The sequence below is a fragment of the Trichomycterus rosablanca genome, chromosome 13 (assembly GCF_030014385.1).
Source record: "Trichomycterus rosablanca isolate fTriRos1 chromosome 13, fTriRos1.hap1, whole genome shotgun sequence".
Lineage (NCBI taxonomy): Eukaryota > Metazoa > Chordata > Actinopteri > Siluriformes > Trichomycteridae > Trichomycterus > Trichomycterus rosablanca.
The window spans coordinates 28,776,276-28,795,209 of record NC_086000.1 but is presented as its reverse complement, the minus strand read 5'-3'; the positions used below and the strand labels follow the sequence as shown (position 1 = coordinate 28,795,209).

Here is an 18,934-nt window from a genome sequence, read left to right as displayed (position 1 = left end):
GCGACTGACGAACACCTGCTCCGTAGTGTGGTGGAGCCCCATCGTTGGAAATAACAGGGGAAACTGCCATCTTTGGTCAGAATGGATGGGAACGCTGTTTCCTGTAGCATTGTCAAGTAGCACTGAGCATTTAGGGTCTGGTTGATGAAAATGGGTATGATTACACAGGTGCCCCATATTCCACACCACACCATAACCTTCACGTCACCTACGACTTTGGTGTCTGCCGTCCAGTGAGGGTTTTCGTCACTCTAGTACCTCACGTTCTGGCGGTTGACCTCACCACTGACATATAAATTGGCCTCGTCACTGAACAGAGTTTTGAACTTTCTGTGTTGAACTTTTGAACCACAAGAGATATTGCAAATCTGATTGCGGCAGTCGATTTCTGAGAAAATTCTGGTCTTCATTGATATGCTACATGACCACCTTCCCATTGGATAAACTTGCCCTTGATCCAATATGGCGGCATGCAAGATGGCGGCCATGTTCCGGACATAGCCTAAAAGATAGGCCCCCTCACCCATTACTTGCTGGGGTATTCAGATATGTCATTTTCCCTTTTGTTTCTGAAATAAAAGAGTGCGACTTTTGACTCACCCTGTATATATACTGTATATATATATATATATATATATATATATATATATATATATATATATATATATGTATATATATATATATATATATATATATATAGATATATATACTGTATATATATACAGGATGAGTCAAAATATGTATATATATACATATATATATATACAGTGCCTTGCAAAAGTATTCAGCCCCCTTGAACTTTTCAATGAACTTTTCCATCTTATTGTGGCAATCGATAAAATCGAGAAAATTCTGGTCTTCTTTGATATGCTACATGACCACCTTCCCATTGGAAAAACTTGCCCTTGATCCAATATGGCGACTTTCAAAATGGGGGTATTCAGATATGTCATTTTCCCTTCTGTTTCTGAGTGTCCAGCAACTTTTGACTCACCCTGTATATATATTTATATTGCATTATAACCCATATTACATATGGGTTTGTGTGTGTGTGTGTGTGTGTGTGCAGGGTGGCTCGATGTGTAGCACTGTCGCCTCACAGCAAGAATGTACAGGGTTCAGTCAAAATATGTATATATATATACATATATATATATACAGTGCCTTGCAAAAGTATTCAGCCCCCTTGAACTTTTCAACCTTTTGCCACATTTCAGGCTTCAAACATAACGATATGAAATTGTAATTTTTTGTGAAGAATCAACAACAAGTGGGACACAATCGTGAAGTAGAACGAAATTTATTGGATATTTTAAACTTTTTTTAGAAATAAAAAACTAAAAAGTGGGGCGTGCAATATTATTCAGCCCCTTTACTTTCAGTGCAGCAAACTCACTCCAGAAGTTCAGTGAGGATCTCTGAATGATCCAATGTTGACCTAAATGACTGATGGTGATAAATAGAATCCACCTGTGTGTAATCAAGTCTCCGTATAAATGCACCTGCTCTGTGACAGTCTCAGAGTTCTGTTTAAAGCGCAGAGAGCATCATGAAGACCAAGGAACACACCAGGCAGGTCCGAGATACTGTTGTGGAGAAGTTTAAAGCCGGATTTGGATACAAAAAGATTTCCCAAGCTTTAAACATCTCAAGGAGCACTGTGCAAGCGATCATATTGAAATGGAAGGAGTATCAGACCACTGCAAATCTACCAAGACCCGGCCGTCCCTCTAAACTTTCAGCTCAAACAAGGATAAGACTGATCAGAGATGCAGCCAAGAGGCCCATGATCACTCTGAATGAACTGCAGAGATCTACAGCTGAGGTGGGAGACTCTGTCCATAGGACACAATCAGTCGTACACTGCACAAATCTGGCCTTTATGGAAGAGTGGCAAGAAGAAAGCCATTTCTCAAAGATATCTATAAAAAGTCACCTGGGAGACACACCAAACATGTGGAAGAAGGTGCTCTGGTCAGATGAAACCAAAATCGAACTTTTTGGCCACAATGCAAAACGTTATGTTTGGCGTAAAAGCAACACAGCTCATCACCCTGAACACACCATCCCCACTGTCAAACATGGTGGTGGCAGCATCATGGTTTGGGCCTGCTTTTCTTCAGCAGGGACAGGGAAGATGGTTAAAATTGATGGGAAGATGGATGGAGCCAAATACAGGACCATTCTGGAAGAAAACCTGTTGCAGTCTGCAAAAGACCTGAGACTGGGACGGAGATTTATCTTCCAACAAGACAATGATCCAAAACATAAAGCAAAATCTACAATGGAATGGTTCTCAAATAAACGTATCCAGGTGTTAGAATGGCCAAGTCAAAGTCCAGACCTGAATCCCATCGAGAATCTGTGGAAAGAGCTGAAAACTGCTGTTCACAAACGCTCTCCATCCAACCTCACTGAGCTCGAGCTGTTTTGCAAGGAAGAATGGGCAAAAATTTCTGTCTCTCGATGTGCAAAACTGATAGAGACATACCCCAAGCGACTTGCAGCTGTAATCGCAGCAAAAGGTGGCGCTACAAAGTATTAACGCAAGGGGGCTGAATAATATTGCACGCCCCACTTTTCAGTTTTTTATTTCTAAAAAAAGTTTAAAATATCCAATAAATTTCGTTCCACTTCACGATTGTGTCCCACTTGTTGTTGATTCTTCACAAAAAATTAAAATTTCATATCGTTATGTTTGAAGCCTGAAATGTGGCAAAAGGTTGAAAAGTTCAAGGGGGCTAAATACTTTTGCAAGGCACTGTATATATATATAATATAAATATACAGTATATATATATATATATATATATATATGTACTGTATGTATATAAATATATATATATATATATATTTTTTTTTTTTTTTTTTTGCAAAGTAAATTATTGTTATTATAACAATTTTAGACATGCTTGGTTAGAAGTTATGAACAGAAGTTAGACTGTAGCAAGTTTACACTCAATATTCATAAGTTTCTGTCTGACTTTTATAGAGAACAGGATTTTAGTTGATTTTATAGTTTATTTCTTCACACTGGGAGAGTTGCGGTGTGGCTTTGTCTCATGACATCTGTAATTAAAAAAAATAGATTTTTATTTCTAAGCCCTGAAGATAAACATATCATATTTTAAACTGCCTGGAATGAATTATGTTATGAGCTACTGTGTTCCTTTCACAAGTTTAATTCTGTTTTTCCCAGCCTGAAGCTATCTATTATATTTTGGCGCTTACTGGGTGATGACAGGTCATCAGCACATTGCTCTCACTTCCCCTCGCTATGGTGGAATCCTCTTGTTATTAGCCACATCCCGTCTGTTTACCCTGGCCCGCAGGCTGTATTGGGCCCCGACGAGGCCTGAGCTCATGTGTTTACCCTGGCATTGCCCAATTCGTGCTCAACAACAGTGACTCCACATGGGCATAATGTCAGGTCCGCTGGCACATGGCTAGACCTGCCAGGATAAATATCTTCAGGTTTGGAGAGTCAAGAGTTGACAGGGTTTCTAACCACAGTTCACGGCTTTGTTAAGAGCTAATATATGTGCACCCCTTTCCTCAAGGATTGATAAATTGGTCCAGAAGTTAAGAAGACAGAGTTAGGTCATGTTTTTAAAGCATGCTTAATTCTATATTATTGGGTTTAGGATGAATCACTGCCAAAATACCTACATTACAAGAGTAAATAAACAAAATAAATCTGAATATATTATGTTAGAGAACATAATCCAATGCTATCCAATATAAATGCTTTTTTGATTCTTTTTTTTTCCCTAGGCACATAAATTCATTGTTTAAAAGAATTACTCTGTACTTACAGTAGGGTGGCCACATTCATAGTCACAAAAAGGAGGACATTACACCCCCAAAAGGAGGACGTCATACCAGTAACAGGGGGACATGATACTGCAACACACAGAATGAAACCATAACCCATATAACAGAGTTTTTGACCAATTTAAGCAAGAATTCTATAACAAATTACTGTTTTACTCACCATGTTGTGTCTAGTTTTGATATATTTGGCATTTTCACAGTGTTCCTGAGCATGAGAGCTGACTAATTGACTCAGGTAGAGGTGTATGCAGAACAGACTAGCATTTAGAGTGTGGACCTTCTGCAAATCATGGCTCGCCCACCACTGGCCAATCGCAGAAGGTCCGCCCACGATAGGTAGCACTATAAGCAGTCATATGAGGCTGTTAAACTCATGAAATACAAAGCATTTGTTTTGACATGTACCTGATCCAATGACAGATAATATTGATCAAAAATGTAACCAGTTCACTCCAAAAGGAGGATTTTTAAGTGTCCGTCCTTGCATGGGCGGAGGACTGGCAGCTAAAAAACCGGACTGTCCGACCTAAAGCCGAATGGCTGGCCACCCTAACTTAAAGGCACATCCCATGATTACGTAGCACAATTTAAATAGCTACAATATTATTATCATTATGAAGTGCGACCATATGAATAGTGTTTCTCTAGAGCATCCAGTCTTTTGTTTGGATCTTCAGGCTTCTTAAAGGCTCATTCATTATTCATCTAATTGTATCAATCTACAGTATATTATTGCTGACCATTCTCTTCCTCTTTTAACTTTAACTCTTTTAAGAATAACTGTCTTTCCAACAAACTGGTTCTTCTCACAATGTGTCCAAAATGAGAGAGTTCAGTTTGGTTATCTGGTCTTGGAGTGAGAAATAAGGTTTGATTTGGTCAAGGGTCCATTGGTTTGTGTTCTTTGCCGTCCAAGGTACTCTCAAAAGTCTTCGTCTGTATCAATGACATTGATATTCTTTTTGTCCAGCAATAGGGATGATCATAGCATTGACAATTCTGATGTTTGTTTGGAAAGTTTTACATCTGGAGATCTTTTATCAGTTTCTTCATTCTCATTATGCCAAGTGCCAGTCTCTGGGTGTGTTCGAAAACCTAGTGAGCTCTCTACATAGACAGCATTTCACGTCATCCTGTGCGCGCTCCTGAAAAGTAGGCTGTTCGAAATCCTAGGTGCCTTAAAATCCTCACTAGTTAGGCATCTTAAATTTTAAACTGTATTTTGACTCAAGAATGAGGGAACATGCCGCTCAGGTGGCGCAGCGGTAAAGTACGCTAGCTCACCAGAGTTGGGGTTTCAAATACATCGTATCGAACCTCAGCTCTGCCTCTCCGACTAGGCTGGGCGGCTGCATGAACAACGATTGGCTGTTGTTCAGGGTTAGGTGTAAAAAGTCGGATCATATGTCCTCATAACTGGTGCGACTGGGGCCCCTGCTGGCTGACTGATGGTGCCTGCACAGGGCTGAGGAATAATGCTGTTGGGGGTGTGACCCTCCGTGCACAGTGCCTGTGAAGTATATGAACTCGACTTGTGCGGGTAAAAAATCTGTACTGACTGCGTACCGGAGGGAGCGTGTGTCAGTTGAGAGGCGTCCTCAGTCAGCGGTGAAGGGTCGAATCAGTATAGAGGATGCAATCAGGGTAATTGGACACAACTAGACTGGGGGATAAAAATTGGGGAAAAAAGAGGGGAAAAAATATTTGTAAAAAAAATTTGACTTTTCTCACAAAAAAATAACAAATATGGAGGACGATGCGGGGCATCAAACGGAGTTATTTTTTAACGTAAATAAATTACCATTGATTTTTAATTTATATAAAGGTGTACAAGTGTCATTTTTTTGCAAGTTCGGGCTTGTCAATGACAATTTAATCGTTTTTGATACTTGGTGGAAGATGTTAGTTGATATGCTAGCGTCTTGTGCCACCTCATCCAATTGGTTTGAATGGCATGATGCTAACTGTGTTAGCTTAGTAAGTGAAGATCGATGTTATCGCTGTCTAAGTAGTGCGTTCAAATAACCTGCCTTATAAGTCAATGACTTATTAGAATCCTCTCTACTTAGGAAGCTGCCTATGTAGGCAGTAAGACAGCGAGGCAGCTCACTAGGTTTTTGAACACACCCACTGTCATATTTCCAGACTGCTGGATCGTTTAGTGTTAATAAGTGATTTAAGTAGACAAAAACTGTCTGAAACTTTTAATCAATGATAAAGCTAGAGGTCCATATCAAAGCTTATTGTTTCTTTCACTTATTTAAAATCAGTGGTCATCTTCCTCCAGTCATGCTTATCTCATTCTTTAATTAAGCTTAAAGGTTAAACAAGAATGGTGAAAGAATGCAGCCTTGTCTAGCTACTTTTTTTAAGATGTAAACAGTCTGTTTGATCATGTCATGATAGTTTTCTCATAATATACACCAATCAGCCATTGGTGTATATTGTCCATTTTATCAGCTCCACTTACCATATAGAAGCACTTTGTAGTTCTACAATTACTGACTGTAGTCCATCTGTTTCTCTGCATGCTTTGTTGGCCCCCTTTCATGGCTTTCTTTAATGGTCAGGACCCCCACAGGACCACTACAGAGCAGGTATTATTTGGGTGGTAGATCATTCTCAGCACATGGTGGTGGTGTGTTAGTGTGTGTTGTGCTGGTGTGAGTGGTATAAGACACAGCAATGCTGCTGGAGTTTTTAAACACCTCACTGTCACTTCTGGACTGAGAATAGTCCACCAACCAACAACATCCAGCCAACAGCGCCCTGTGGGCAGCATCCTGTGACCACTGATGAAGATCTAGAAGATGACCAACTTAAACAGCAGCAATAGATGAGCGATCGTCTCTGACTTTACATCTACAAGGTGGACCAACTAGGTAGGAGTTTCTAATAGAGTGGACAGTGAGTGGACACGGTATTTAAAAACTCCAGCAGCGCTGCTGTGTCTGATCCACTCATACCAGCACAACACACACACTGCAGTGCTGAGAACGATCCACCACCCAAATAATACCTGCTCTGTGGTAGTCGTGTGGGGGTCCTGACCATTGAAGAACAGGGTGAAAGCAGGCTTAAAAATCATGTAGAGTAACAGATCAGTAATTGTATATGGTAAGTGGAGCTGATAAAATGGACAGTGAGTGTAGAAGCAAGGAGGTGGTTTTAATGTTATGGCTGATCAGTGTAGTATTACCAATATGCAGAGGATGGTTTTCTATGCCTGTAAGCACACTTAGTGTTCCATTTGATTGTCAATAAAACAAAACATTGTAATTTGCAAAGGAACACCAGAGTACCTAATGCACTAATTATTACCCTGTAGTGGGACAGTTTAATTTTTATGTCCTTTGTGTAAATTAGGAAGGCTGTTAATTTAGGGTGGATTCCTTCCTACAGTTCATTTTAGGAGTTGTTATAGACCCACCTGTCCTGCACATTTTAATATACATGCCGTTAGTTCTTCTACAAGTGTTTGCCTGCCAATGGTTTATGGAAAATAAGTCGTATTTCCTGACACATTGTTAAACAGTGCTCTCACGTAAAGGTGTTAGTTACTTTCAGCTGCTCTGACATCATCATAGTGAGCGATACCAAAAGCCAGAGGGGAAATTCATCACTTGATAGGTTAGTTCATTAAGCTGGAATACACCAATCAGGCATAACATTTTGACCACCTTCCTAGTATTGTGTTGGTCCCCCTTTCTCTGCCTCATACACAACAAACTGTGATGCACTGTGTATTCTGACACCTTTCTATTAGAACTGTTGCATCGGACCACACGGGCCAGCCTTCGCTCCCCACGTGCATCAATGAGCCTTGGCCGCCCATGACCCTGTCGCCGGTTTACCACTATTCCTTCCTTGGACCACTTTTGATAGATACTGACCACTGCACACCGTGAACACCCCACAAGAGCTGCAGTTTTGGAGATGCTCTGACCCAGTCGTCTAGCCATCACAATTTGGCCCTTGTCAAACTCGCTCAAATCCTTACGCTTGTCAATTTTTTCTGCTTCTAACACATCAACTTTGAGGATAAAATGTAATAAATCCCACCCACTAACAGGTGCCGGGATGAAGAGATAATCAGTGTTATTCACTTTAACTGTCAGTGGTCATAATGTTATGCCTGATCGGTGTACTTAGGAGCTCTAGATCAATATTCTATGTTCCTTGAAATTAACAGTTTAGTTTTTATTATCTGCACTGCATAACTTTTAGTTGTATTTATGCTTTAAGAGAAAAACTGAGTGTTCATGAATGGGTCTCCTTATGGCCTGGCCTAACACATTTAGCATCATGCCATTCAAACCAATAGGATGAGGTGGCACAACGCGCTAGCATGTCAACTAACATCTTCCTCTGTGTACCGAAAATTGTTAAATTGTCACTGACAAACCTGAACATGCAAATAAAAACACTTGTACACGTTTAAACAAATTGAAATTCAGTAACAATTTATTTACATTTTAAAATAACTCCGTTCTTTGCCCCGCATCGCCCGCCATATTTGTTAAATTTTTTGTGAGAAAAGTTGTGCCGCACTGAATGCTGGGATTGCCTTCATTGCTAAGGAAGCATCGGATGCTCTCTCGTTTTTCACTAAAAATACTGTTTACATTTAAGATTATTATATTGCCAAAAGTATTCGCTCGTCTGCCTTCACACGCACATGAACTTGAGTGACTCCCATTCTTAATCCATAGGGTTTAATATGATGTCGGCCCACCCTTTGCAGCTATAACAGCTTTAACTCTTCTGGGAAGGCTTTCCACAAGGTGTAGGAGTGTGTTTATGGGAATTTTTGACCATTCTTCCAGAAGCGCATTTGTGAGGTCAGACACTGATGTTGGACGAGAAGGCCTGGCTCACAGTCTCCGCTCTAATTCATCCCAAAGGTGTTCTATCGAGTTGAGGTCATGACTCTGTGCAGGCCAGTCAAGTTCTTCCACACCAAACTCGCTCATCCATGTCTTTATGGACCTTGCTTTGTGCACTGGTCCGCAGTCATGTTGGAACAGGAAGGGGCCATCCCCAAACTGTTCCCACAAAGTTGGGAGAATGAAGTTGTCCAAAATGTCTTGGTATGCTGAAGCATTAAGAGTTCCTTTCACTGGAACTAAGGGGCCGAGCCCAACTCCTGGAAAACAACCCCACACCATAATCCCCCCTCCACCAAACTTTACACTTGGCACAATTCAGTCAGACAAGTACCGTTCTCCTGGCAACCACCAAACCCAGACCCGTCCATCGGATTGCCAGACAGAGAAGTGTGATTTGTCACTCTAGAGAACACTTCTCCACTGCTCCAGAGTCCAGTGGCGGCGTGCTTTACACCACTGCATCCAACGCTTTGCATAGCGCTGGTGATGTAAGGCTTGGATGCAGCTGCTCTGCCAAGGAAACCCATTCCATGAAGCTCTCTATGCACTGTTCTTGAGCTAATCTGAAGGCCACGTGAAGTTTGGAGGTCTGTAGCGATTGACTCTGCAGAAAGTTGGTGACCTGTGCGCACTATGCGCCTCAGCATCCACTGACCCGCTCTGTCATTTTATGTGGCCTACCACTTCGTGGCTGAGTTGCTGTCATTCCCATTCGCTTCCACTTTGTTGTAATACCACTGACAGTTGACTGTGGAATATTTAGTAACGAGGAGATTTCATGACTGGACTTGTTGCACAGGTGGCATCCTATCACAGTACCACACTGGAATTCACTGAGCTCCTGAGAGCTTTTCCAAATGTTTGTAGAAGCAGTCTGCATGCCTAGGTGCTTGGTTTTATACACCTGTGGCCATGGAAGTGATTGGGTGCCAATACTTTTGGCAATATAGTGTATCTAACTAGTGAACATTTTAAACTTTCTCTCCAAGAAAGCTACTCAGATTCTGGTGCAATCACTTGTAATCTCACGGTTGGACTACTGCAACTCCCTTCTGGCTGGAGCTCCCATGTCCACGATTAAACCCTTACAGCTCATTCAAAATGCAGCTGCCCGTCTGGTTTTTAACCAACCCAAACACTGCCACATCACCCCACTGCTGCGTTCTCTTCACTGGCTTCCTGTAGCTGCACGCATTCAGTTTAAAACACTGACGCTCGCCTACAAAGCCAAAAAAGGACCAGCCCCAAGCTACCTTCGGGGTCTAATCAAACCCCGCTCTGTACCACGCAACCTCTGAGCCTCTAGTCTCGCTCGACTTGAGCCTCCATCCAGGACTAAAGGAAGACAAGCATCAAGGCTCTTCTCTGTTCTAGCGCCCAAATGGTGGAACGAACTTCCTCTGTCTGTCCGAACATCTGAGTCTCTTGCTGTCTTTAAAAAACGATTAAAAACCCACCTTTTTACTAAACACTTAGGATGACTTGTACTTATTTACTAACACTTTATTCCAATCTTTTCCATTTAAAAAAAAAAAAAAAAAAAAGGCCACTTTGGTTCTAACGGGTTTTAGCAGATTTGTGTTCTTTGACTGTTGTTTACCTAAACTTGAGAAATGAAATGTTCACTATAGAAGCACTTCTGTAAGTCGCTCTGGATAAGAGCGTCTGCTAAATGCTGAAAATGTAAATGTAAAGAGTCTAGAATTTAAGGTTTTCGAACACACCCCCTGTGTGTTTTTTTTTTTCTTTCGCGCATGACTGAGGTTAGCGCACAGACCTGTGAGAGGTGGCCTGTGATAATAGCTTTTGTCGGTATTTTAATCTCAACTAGCCAGTGATAGCTCAGTGGTTAAGGTACTGGACTAGTAAGCAGAAGGTTGCCGGTTCAAGCCCCGCCACCACCAAGTTACCACTGTTGGGTCCCTGAGCAAGGCCCTTAACCCTCAATTGCTCATCGTGTTCAGCTCATTGTGTAAGTCGCTTTGGATAAAAGCGTCTGCTAAATGCTGAAAATGTAAATGTAAACTGTCACATTTCTAACATCTTGTGAAACGTTCATTCGAATTAACCGAATTCATCGTTAAAATCGTCCGGCACTAATTCCATCAAGTTAAATCATTGATAATGCAAAAGAAAATAAAAAATCAATTACATCAAATAAATAAATACAATTAAACCCAACCATGACATCACTTGCCTTCTACACTAACAGAACAACTGGAACCATTTACTGTAAGGGTCAAGCATTTAGGTCTGCACTGTTCTCTTGCTGTACTTAAGGCATGACATGCAATAGTAAAACACACACACATACACACACTGCACGATCTATCACCAACTGAAATCGCAGGCGAGCTTCTCTGGTCTCCCAAACTACGTTCTGTCACGAACACAAACGCGAGAAGTGATGAAAGGTTTAACGATACCAAGTCCAAAAATGCACGTCAACAAGTAGCAAGCGATCAAAGTTTGTGCGCTGATGTGCAGCGTAAAATCAAGGAGAAAAAATAAATAAATCAGAGTGGATTGTGCTACGCGAACAGCAGGGATTGTTTGTTTTATAGTGAGTTGGAGGTTAATAAATATTTTTTGCAATGCAGTGTTGGTGTTATGTTTTGTAGAGAACGATAAAGTCAGAAATACTGTAACTTGTGTGTGCCGATGTATTCTGATATAAACTATATTATGCCCCTGCCCCACCTTTTTACAACGCCTCCCCTGCGTTTCCCTCACCCTGTATCTTGCGTTCTCATTGGCTGTTCGACATAGCACTCATTGCCAGTCGGGCAACTCAGATTCAGATATTTGACATGCTAGAAATCTCGCTTCGGATCGAGTTGTTGAGTAGTTCACACACAGCGATTGAGAGCCAAGTTTCAATCACCGAGCGAACGCCGAGTTGCTCCCAAGCCGGCAAATCTAGTGCCGACCAGTCGCCGACCGAAGATCAGGGCAAAAACCATGTAGTGTGAACTAGGCATTAGTCACTAAAGTTTCTGCCGCCCATGCTGTATTATTAAACTCTTAACATAATGTATTTATTGATGTATTACTTTATTGTATTGTGGGGTAAAGAAGTCTGGAAGAATCTGCAGTCTGCTTGTTTTGTTCCTTTTATTAATTTACGGAGGTTTTTTTCCTTTAATTTGTCACTATCTATCTAAACCTGCAGTATACAAACAGACGTGTTGCATGTATAACACTTAAGTCAAATTTTTTTCTTTGGTATAGCTGTATGTCCCCTTTTTTGCCTCTATGGTTGTTCTACACAGCTCTAATCAGACATCAGCACTTAGGTGAGGCTGTTATGATGCCGAAAGGATCCGGTTTCACTGCTGTATCAGACGATCGTGTCCGGGGAGCAGCTTTGTGTGCATAATGGCACAGCCACTTCAGCACTTTCCTCCGCTGAATGAGTTCAGTCCAAATTGGACAGCTTCACTGGAGCCTTTTAATTGCCGGCGGGGACTCGAGCTGAAGAGGAGACGAAGTGCGCAGACACTCACGTAAAGACCTCAGTACCAGTGAACAAATAAGAGATCTCAGATTCTCTCCAGAAAACATGTTAAAGGCCGTTTCACTAAATAACGGGCATAAATGTCAGGTTTATCGTGTGGGCCCTCAGGTATATAAATGTGTTTGATAATGCTGTCGGTACTGATACACCTACAAAGCATCTACATTTCAGCTAAGGTAGTGTAAGCAGTAAATTTGAGGGTGTAATAAAACCCAAACGTATGGGTATTTAACTTGGAACACACCTGCACCACCCTGCTCCCCCTTAAAAACCTGCTGTTAACCTTTCATTCTTCTACATACTTACACACACACACTCTGGCAGCCATCTGATGGGCTCTCCAGGGCCGAGAACCCCTCTACCCAGCGTCCTCCCCCCTATCCTCCCAGGGCTGTAAAGGGGGGGGGGGGGGGGGGGGGGGGGTGTTTGACTGGAACTCTCCCACTCCCGTTTTCATAGGCCATCTGTAAGCAATCTGGACTCTTTACCCCAGTTTAGCCCCCTTTCTCCTCAAACTCTTTCTACAGCTTTTTTTGTGATTAATGGGCCCAAAAGGAGTCCCATGCCCCATGCTGTCGACTCTGACATCCCCCGGCTAATGTTGGATCAAGTTTGTCATGCTGGATTTTGTAAGAGATAATGGATATGAATATGATAATTGCAAGTTTAATAGAGCTTCTAACCACACATGAGGTTCACGGTGGATATTAAACATATAGAAAATCCAAAAGTTTAAGTCCACTTGACAGAAGTTAACACAAACACCCAGAATGGCTAAAACTATGTGGACACCTCTTCTGTTTATAGAGTTTAAATGTGTGGGTCACAATTATTAGTAACAGGTGTATAAAATTATCAATACCAAATGACTTTCAAGTTTATGGCAAGCTTAGGGAAGACCCTTTATCTATTCCAGAACGGTGATGCCCTTTTGCACAAAGCAAGGTCCAGAAAACCATGGAGTTCTGGAGTCTTCAGGAACTCCAGCAGCCTACACAGAGCCCTGACCTTAACCACACTCAACATCTTTGGGATGAATAAAAATTTCAGTTGCATCCCACATGTACACGTCAAAATCCTGTACAAAGCTACACATGTTTTTGTAACAAGATTATAATAATTTTTCCATATACTTGATATAAAATCAATAAAATTTGTGCAATATGTATGCATATATATATATATATATATATATATATATATATATATGCCAGTAATAGCTCAGTGGTTAAGGTGCTGGACTAGTAAACAGAAGGTTGCCGGTTCAAGCCCCGCCACCACCAAGTTGCCACTGTTGGGTCCCTGAGCAAGGCCCTTAACCCTCAATTGCTCATCGTGTTCAGCTCACTGTGTAAGTCGCTTTGGATAAAAGCGTCTGCTAAATGCTGAAAATGTAAAAGTAAATATATCAGGACCCCCAGAGGACCACCACAGAGCAGGTATTAGTTGGGTGGTGGATCATTCTCAGCACTGCAGTGACAATGACATGGTGGTGGTGTGTTAGTGTGTGTTGTGCTGGTATGAGTGGATAAGACACAGCAGCGCTGCTGGAGTTTTTAAATACTGTGTCCACTCATTGTCCACTCTATTAGACACTCCTACCTAGTTGGTCCACCCTGTAGCTGCTGTTTCAGTTGGTCATCTTCTAGATCTTCACCTGTGGTCACAGGACGCTGCCCATGGGGCGCTATTGGCTGGATGTTTTTGGTTGGTGGACTATTCTCAGTCCAGCAATGACAGTGAGGTGTTTAAAAACTCCAGCAGCGCTGCTGTGTCTTATCCACTCATACCAACAAAACACACACTAACACACCACCATCATGTCAGTGTCACTGCAGTGCTGAGAATGATCCACCACCCAAATAATACCTGCTCTGTAGTGGTCCTGTTGGGGTCCTGATCATTGAAGAACAGAGTAAAAGGAGGTTAAAAAGTATGTAGAAAACCAGATGGACTACAGCCAGTAATTGTAGAACTACAAAGTGCTGATAAGTGGAGCTGATGAAATGGACAGTGAGTGTAGAAACAAGGAGGTGGTTTTAATGTTATGGCTGATCGTGTATACTGTGCAACAATGCAAAGTATTTACAGAACATGTGATCAGAGATGTTTTGGTTACTGGGGCATTAGTTTACCCCTCCTTTCCAAGAGCAAAAAAGAGCAAACTTATTATTATTAACCAAATAAATTTATACTTTGATAATAATAAAAAAATGATTTGATACTGTGTTGAGATCCTTGGACCTTACTGTACTGTTAATAAACGTTTACAGTTTGTAAAATATTAGTGGAAACTCTACTGTCTAGGGTATGTGGACATGACAAAGGAAGAGCGAGTGATACATAGAGATAGGAATTACTACAGGAAGGTAGAAGACGAGAAAGAATTACGCCCTGATCTCAGAGGAACAATATGTTCCCCCTTGACATCTGAAATAGAGAAAACAATATCTCATCTCCTGTCAAACAGAGTTCAAGTTCATGCATCTTGTACATCCCATCTGAATCCAGTGCATCTGGAAGCTGCCATAATTTGTCTTACATTGTCTGTGCAGAGTATGCATGATGTGAGACAGAAATTTACTCTGAACTACCTGTACAATGTAGTGCAACCCAGATTGGCTGTTGTATTAAAAATAGTGAACTGTCCTGATCTGCCTTTAGTACAGTAAAGGAGAAATACCCAACCACAAATTAATAACATAGCATCACTTTGACTGTGCTAGATACAGCTTATAGTCTATGGCAAATAATACACAGATTTTAACACATTGCTCTTGGAATATTGCCTTTAGTCCCCCAAGGCTTAAAACCTTTATAAATCTTAATGGGATTTAAGTCAGGAGCTATGCTATGCCAGGCAAAAACCTACACAGCTTTGCCAGCCTACACATTATGGCATTATGACATTAAGGTTGCAAATGTGATGTTTATAAAAGCACTGGTAATATAAGCAGGAAGAAACCTAACAGTCTTTTAAATGGCTGACGGGAACAGATTTCAAGAAGGTCCTGGGTTCGATTCCCAGGTGGGGCGGTCTGGGTTCTTTTCTGTGTGGAGTTTGCATGTTCTCCTCGTGTCTGCGTGGGTTTCCTCCCACAGTCCAAAAACATGCAGTCAGGTTAATTGGAGACACATATAGGTGAATGTGTGTGTGTATGTATGTGTGTCTGCCCTGCGATGAACTGGTGCCCTGTCTAGGGTGTTACTGTGCGCCTTGCGCCCACTGAAAAAAGCTAAGATAGGCTCCAGCACCCCCCCACGACCCTGATTGAATCAGCGGTTAAGACAGTGAGTAAGAGTGAGCGAGCTCTGTGCTCAGATAGGGCAGCGGTAAATTATACTAGCCCACACTGATATCCAGGGTTCAAATCTCCAGCAGTGGTATCGGCCTGTCTGGTGTCTGCATTAAGATATGATTAGATATATCACTGTATCGCGGGCAGCAAGAAGGTCCTGGGTTCGACCTCAGGTGGAGTCCTTTCTGTGCAGAGTTTGCATGTTCTCCCCGTGTCTCCGTGGGTTTCCTCCGACAGTCCAAAAACATGCAGTCAGGTTAATTGGAGACACTGAATTGCCCTATAAATGAATGGGTGTGTACGTGTTTGTATGTGTGTCCGCCCTGTGATGGACTGGTACCCCGTCCATGGTTGTTACTGTGTAAATTGCGCCCATTGAAAAAAGCTAAGATAGGCTCCAGCACCCCCGCAAACCACAACCAACCCATTCCCCCATCCCCCCCACCCCCCACCCCCCGCGGCGACCCTGATTGAATAAGCGGTTAAGAAAGTGAGTGAGTGAGTGAGGTAACACTGTATCTTAAGTTGGGATTTACTTCTACCTTGACCTTTACTTCTACAATTAACACAGTGAAGACTGAACGTTTTTGGATAAAGGGTTTGGAGGATTGTTTTGCATAGTCCCATTTTGGGTACACCCGATTCCTAAGTGCACTCTGGTGACCTGTACTGACTGTGCAACACCTACACCGGCTTAGGAGAAAAGACGATGTTTAAAACCTTCAGGCATATTTTACACAAATACAAAGAGTCTTAGCACATACCTCATTTGGCCGTTCCTTTCTTAATGACAGCTAATTGTGTCTGTTGGGTACCCAGCCAGGCCAGTGGCTGCATGAATTTGTAAAAGAACTTGCACTACTTAGTGGTTTTGGTTTGATCAGGGGTGGTACTTGAACTGCAGAGTAAAAGAACCACTGATATACAGCATTTATGTCTTACTACATCAGTCTCACTGTTTTCCTGGCATCTTTGCACTACAGTATGCGGCTGTCATGTAGTACACTGTTGGTCAGCTTGTATGCTAATATAAACACTCGGTTTACACCCTGTTCCTATGCTTTGTGTTTCCAGTAGGACGTCTAGCGTGAGGACAGAAGCTTCCACAAGATGAGCCAAGAGAGAAGACAGGCTGGCGACTTGTACTGGAAGAAAAAAATCAGAGCAGAAGAACACAAGAGGTTCCTAAAAAAAAAATTGAAATGACTACATGGAGCCAAAATATTTGCACTTTCTCCTCCCATCGGTAGACATTTGCTCTGTCTTTGGTTTCGATGTAAAGGATTTATGAGAAAAATGTTTTTAGGAAATGGCACTCGTACTTGTGGCTGACTACCTGCTTCAAACCATGCAATATGTCATGTGTGTTATAGAAAATCGAACTCACCGCACAGTTCTGACAGTATTTTTTTTATTATTTAGCCTCTTCAACAGCTGGCTTATTCAGTTATTCATTCTAAAGTTTAATATTCAGAAGCTACTATGAAATGTTTAGCAAATACAGTGAGCGAACTAGGTTTGGGTTTGCCTATGGAGTCTGAGAACGTTAACTCTGAACGTTCTATGTTGTCTGCCGAAATTATCACCCGCTGCTTGGTTTCCTACACAATTCTACTCATAGTCGCACATTACCCGTCTGTTATAGGATAACGTTGTATAGTTATTGTTGAAAACAAAGAAAGAATAAATAAAGGTAAAATAAAGAGATGGTTTGTTACAGCACAGTCATTGTGAAACACATCAGATGTCTCAAATCAGCCGTATATCAATTGACGTACAATTATGAAATAAAGTGTGCTCTGAGGATTTCTGAATAATGCATCTGATATAGATACTGTAAAGCTCTGAAACTGTATTATTACATTTTACATTACATTTACAGCATTTAGCAATGCTTTACCAAAGCGATTTACAACTATGACTGAATACAATCTAAGCAATTAAGGTTTAAGTGTCTTGCTCAAAGGCCCAGAAGTGGCAGTTTGGCAGTGCTGGGGCTTAAACCGGCAACCTTTTGGATTACTAGTCCAGTACCTTAACCACTTAGCTACCACAGCCAAAACATTAAAACCACCTCCTTGTTTCTACACACATTGTCCATTTTACCTGCTTCACTTACCATATAGGAGCACTTTGTAGTTCTACAATTACTGACTGTAGTCCACCTGTTTCTCTGCATGCTTTGTTAGCCCCGTTTTATGCTGTTCTTTAGTGGTCAGGACTCTCCCAGGACCACTACAGAGTAGGTATTATTTGGGTTGTGACACTGACATGGGGGTGTGTAAGTGTGTGTTGCGCTGGTATGAGCGGATAATGGAGTTTTTAAACACCTTACTGTCCTTGCTGGAATGAGAATAGTCCACCAACCAAAAATATATCAGCCACCAGCGCCCCTGATGAAGGTCTCAAAGATGACCAACTCAAACAGCAGCAATAGATGAGCAATCATCTCTGACTTTACATCTACAAGGTGGACCAACTAGGTAGGAGTGTCTAATAGAGTGGACAGTAAGAAGACACGGTCTTTAAAAACTCCAGCAGCGCTGCTGTGTCTGATCCACTCATACCAGCACAACACACACAAACACACCACCACCATGTCATTGTCACAAAGTTCTTTTAACTTAGTATAAAATAGTAGCATCAGCTTTTCATTTATACAAATGCATTATTCTAAAATGACATTCAGTGGTTATGCATGTGTTATGAAGTGGGAATACAGGTCACCTTCATATCTGACCGAAAGTCTAAAGAAAGAAATAGCCCAGAACTCAGTCTCCCAACATGTGATGATCTTTGCAATGAAAGAAAGATGGGATTTGTTGTTGTCTGTGTTTGTTTGTGTGTCTCACTGGTTTTCATGTTTGTGTAATTGTCTGATTTTGAACATGTCCTTGAATGTCATTGTTTTGGCTCATGAAAGGAAAAAAATGAAACCATCAAGTTGTAAATATGTATCGTGTGTGCTTTTTTCCCATCATCATTCTGCATCAGTGGTTATAAAGACAATATTGACATCATTTAAAAGCTCTTTTAGATACATTGTGTTAGTAAAAAGGTTTTCTTTCAGTATACATTTGTTTGAACGTCCACTTTCATTTAAGTGACTGTCAATTAAAATACACATTTTGAATGTAACCTTCAAATCTTGTGTCTGGTTTAAATTACTGCTGTACACATTCTTAAGTAATTTTTTAAAACCTTCACTGGATTTCAGAACACAACTGCAGGGATTTGATTTTATTTAGCCACAACAACTTTTATTTGTAAGGTGGGGTTGCTGTTGGGTAAGTCCTGGCTTGTAGTCGGCATTTAAATCAATTTTATCCTTGAATCTAGTTAAATCTAGTTAAACTTTTGCTCTGTAGAGTTTGAATCCTACAGTTAGCTAAAAC

At 41.3% G+C, this 18,934-nt stretch overlaps 1 protein-coding gene across 6 annotated transcripts in view; it reads left to right on the top strand.

The window, feature by feature from the left end:
• smoc1 (SPARC related modular calcium binding 1) overlaps nt 1-18,677 on the top strand; it is an 83,395-nt gene extending 64,718 nt beyond the window's left edge. For 5 of the 6 annotated variants that reach the window (XM_063007087.1, XM_063007086.1, XM_063007085.1 and 2 more), the window contains one exon: nt 16,614-18,677. In XM_063007087.1, the coding sequence (XP_062863157.1) occupies nt 16,614-16,653 (40 nt within the window). In that variant the 3' untranslated portion in view covers nt 16,654-18,677. The remainder of the gene's footprint in view (nt 1-16,613) is intronic. The other variant, XM_063007084.1, reaches the window with a different exon arrangement.
• Nucleotides 18,678-18,934: the final 257 nt, after the last annotated feature.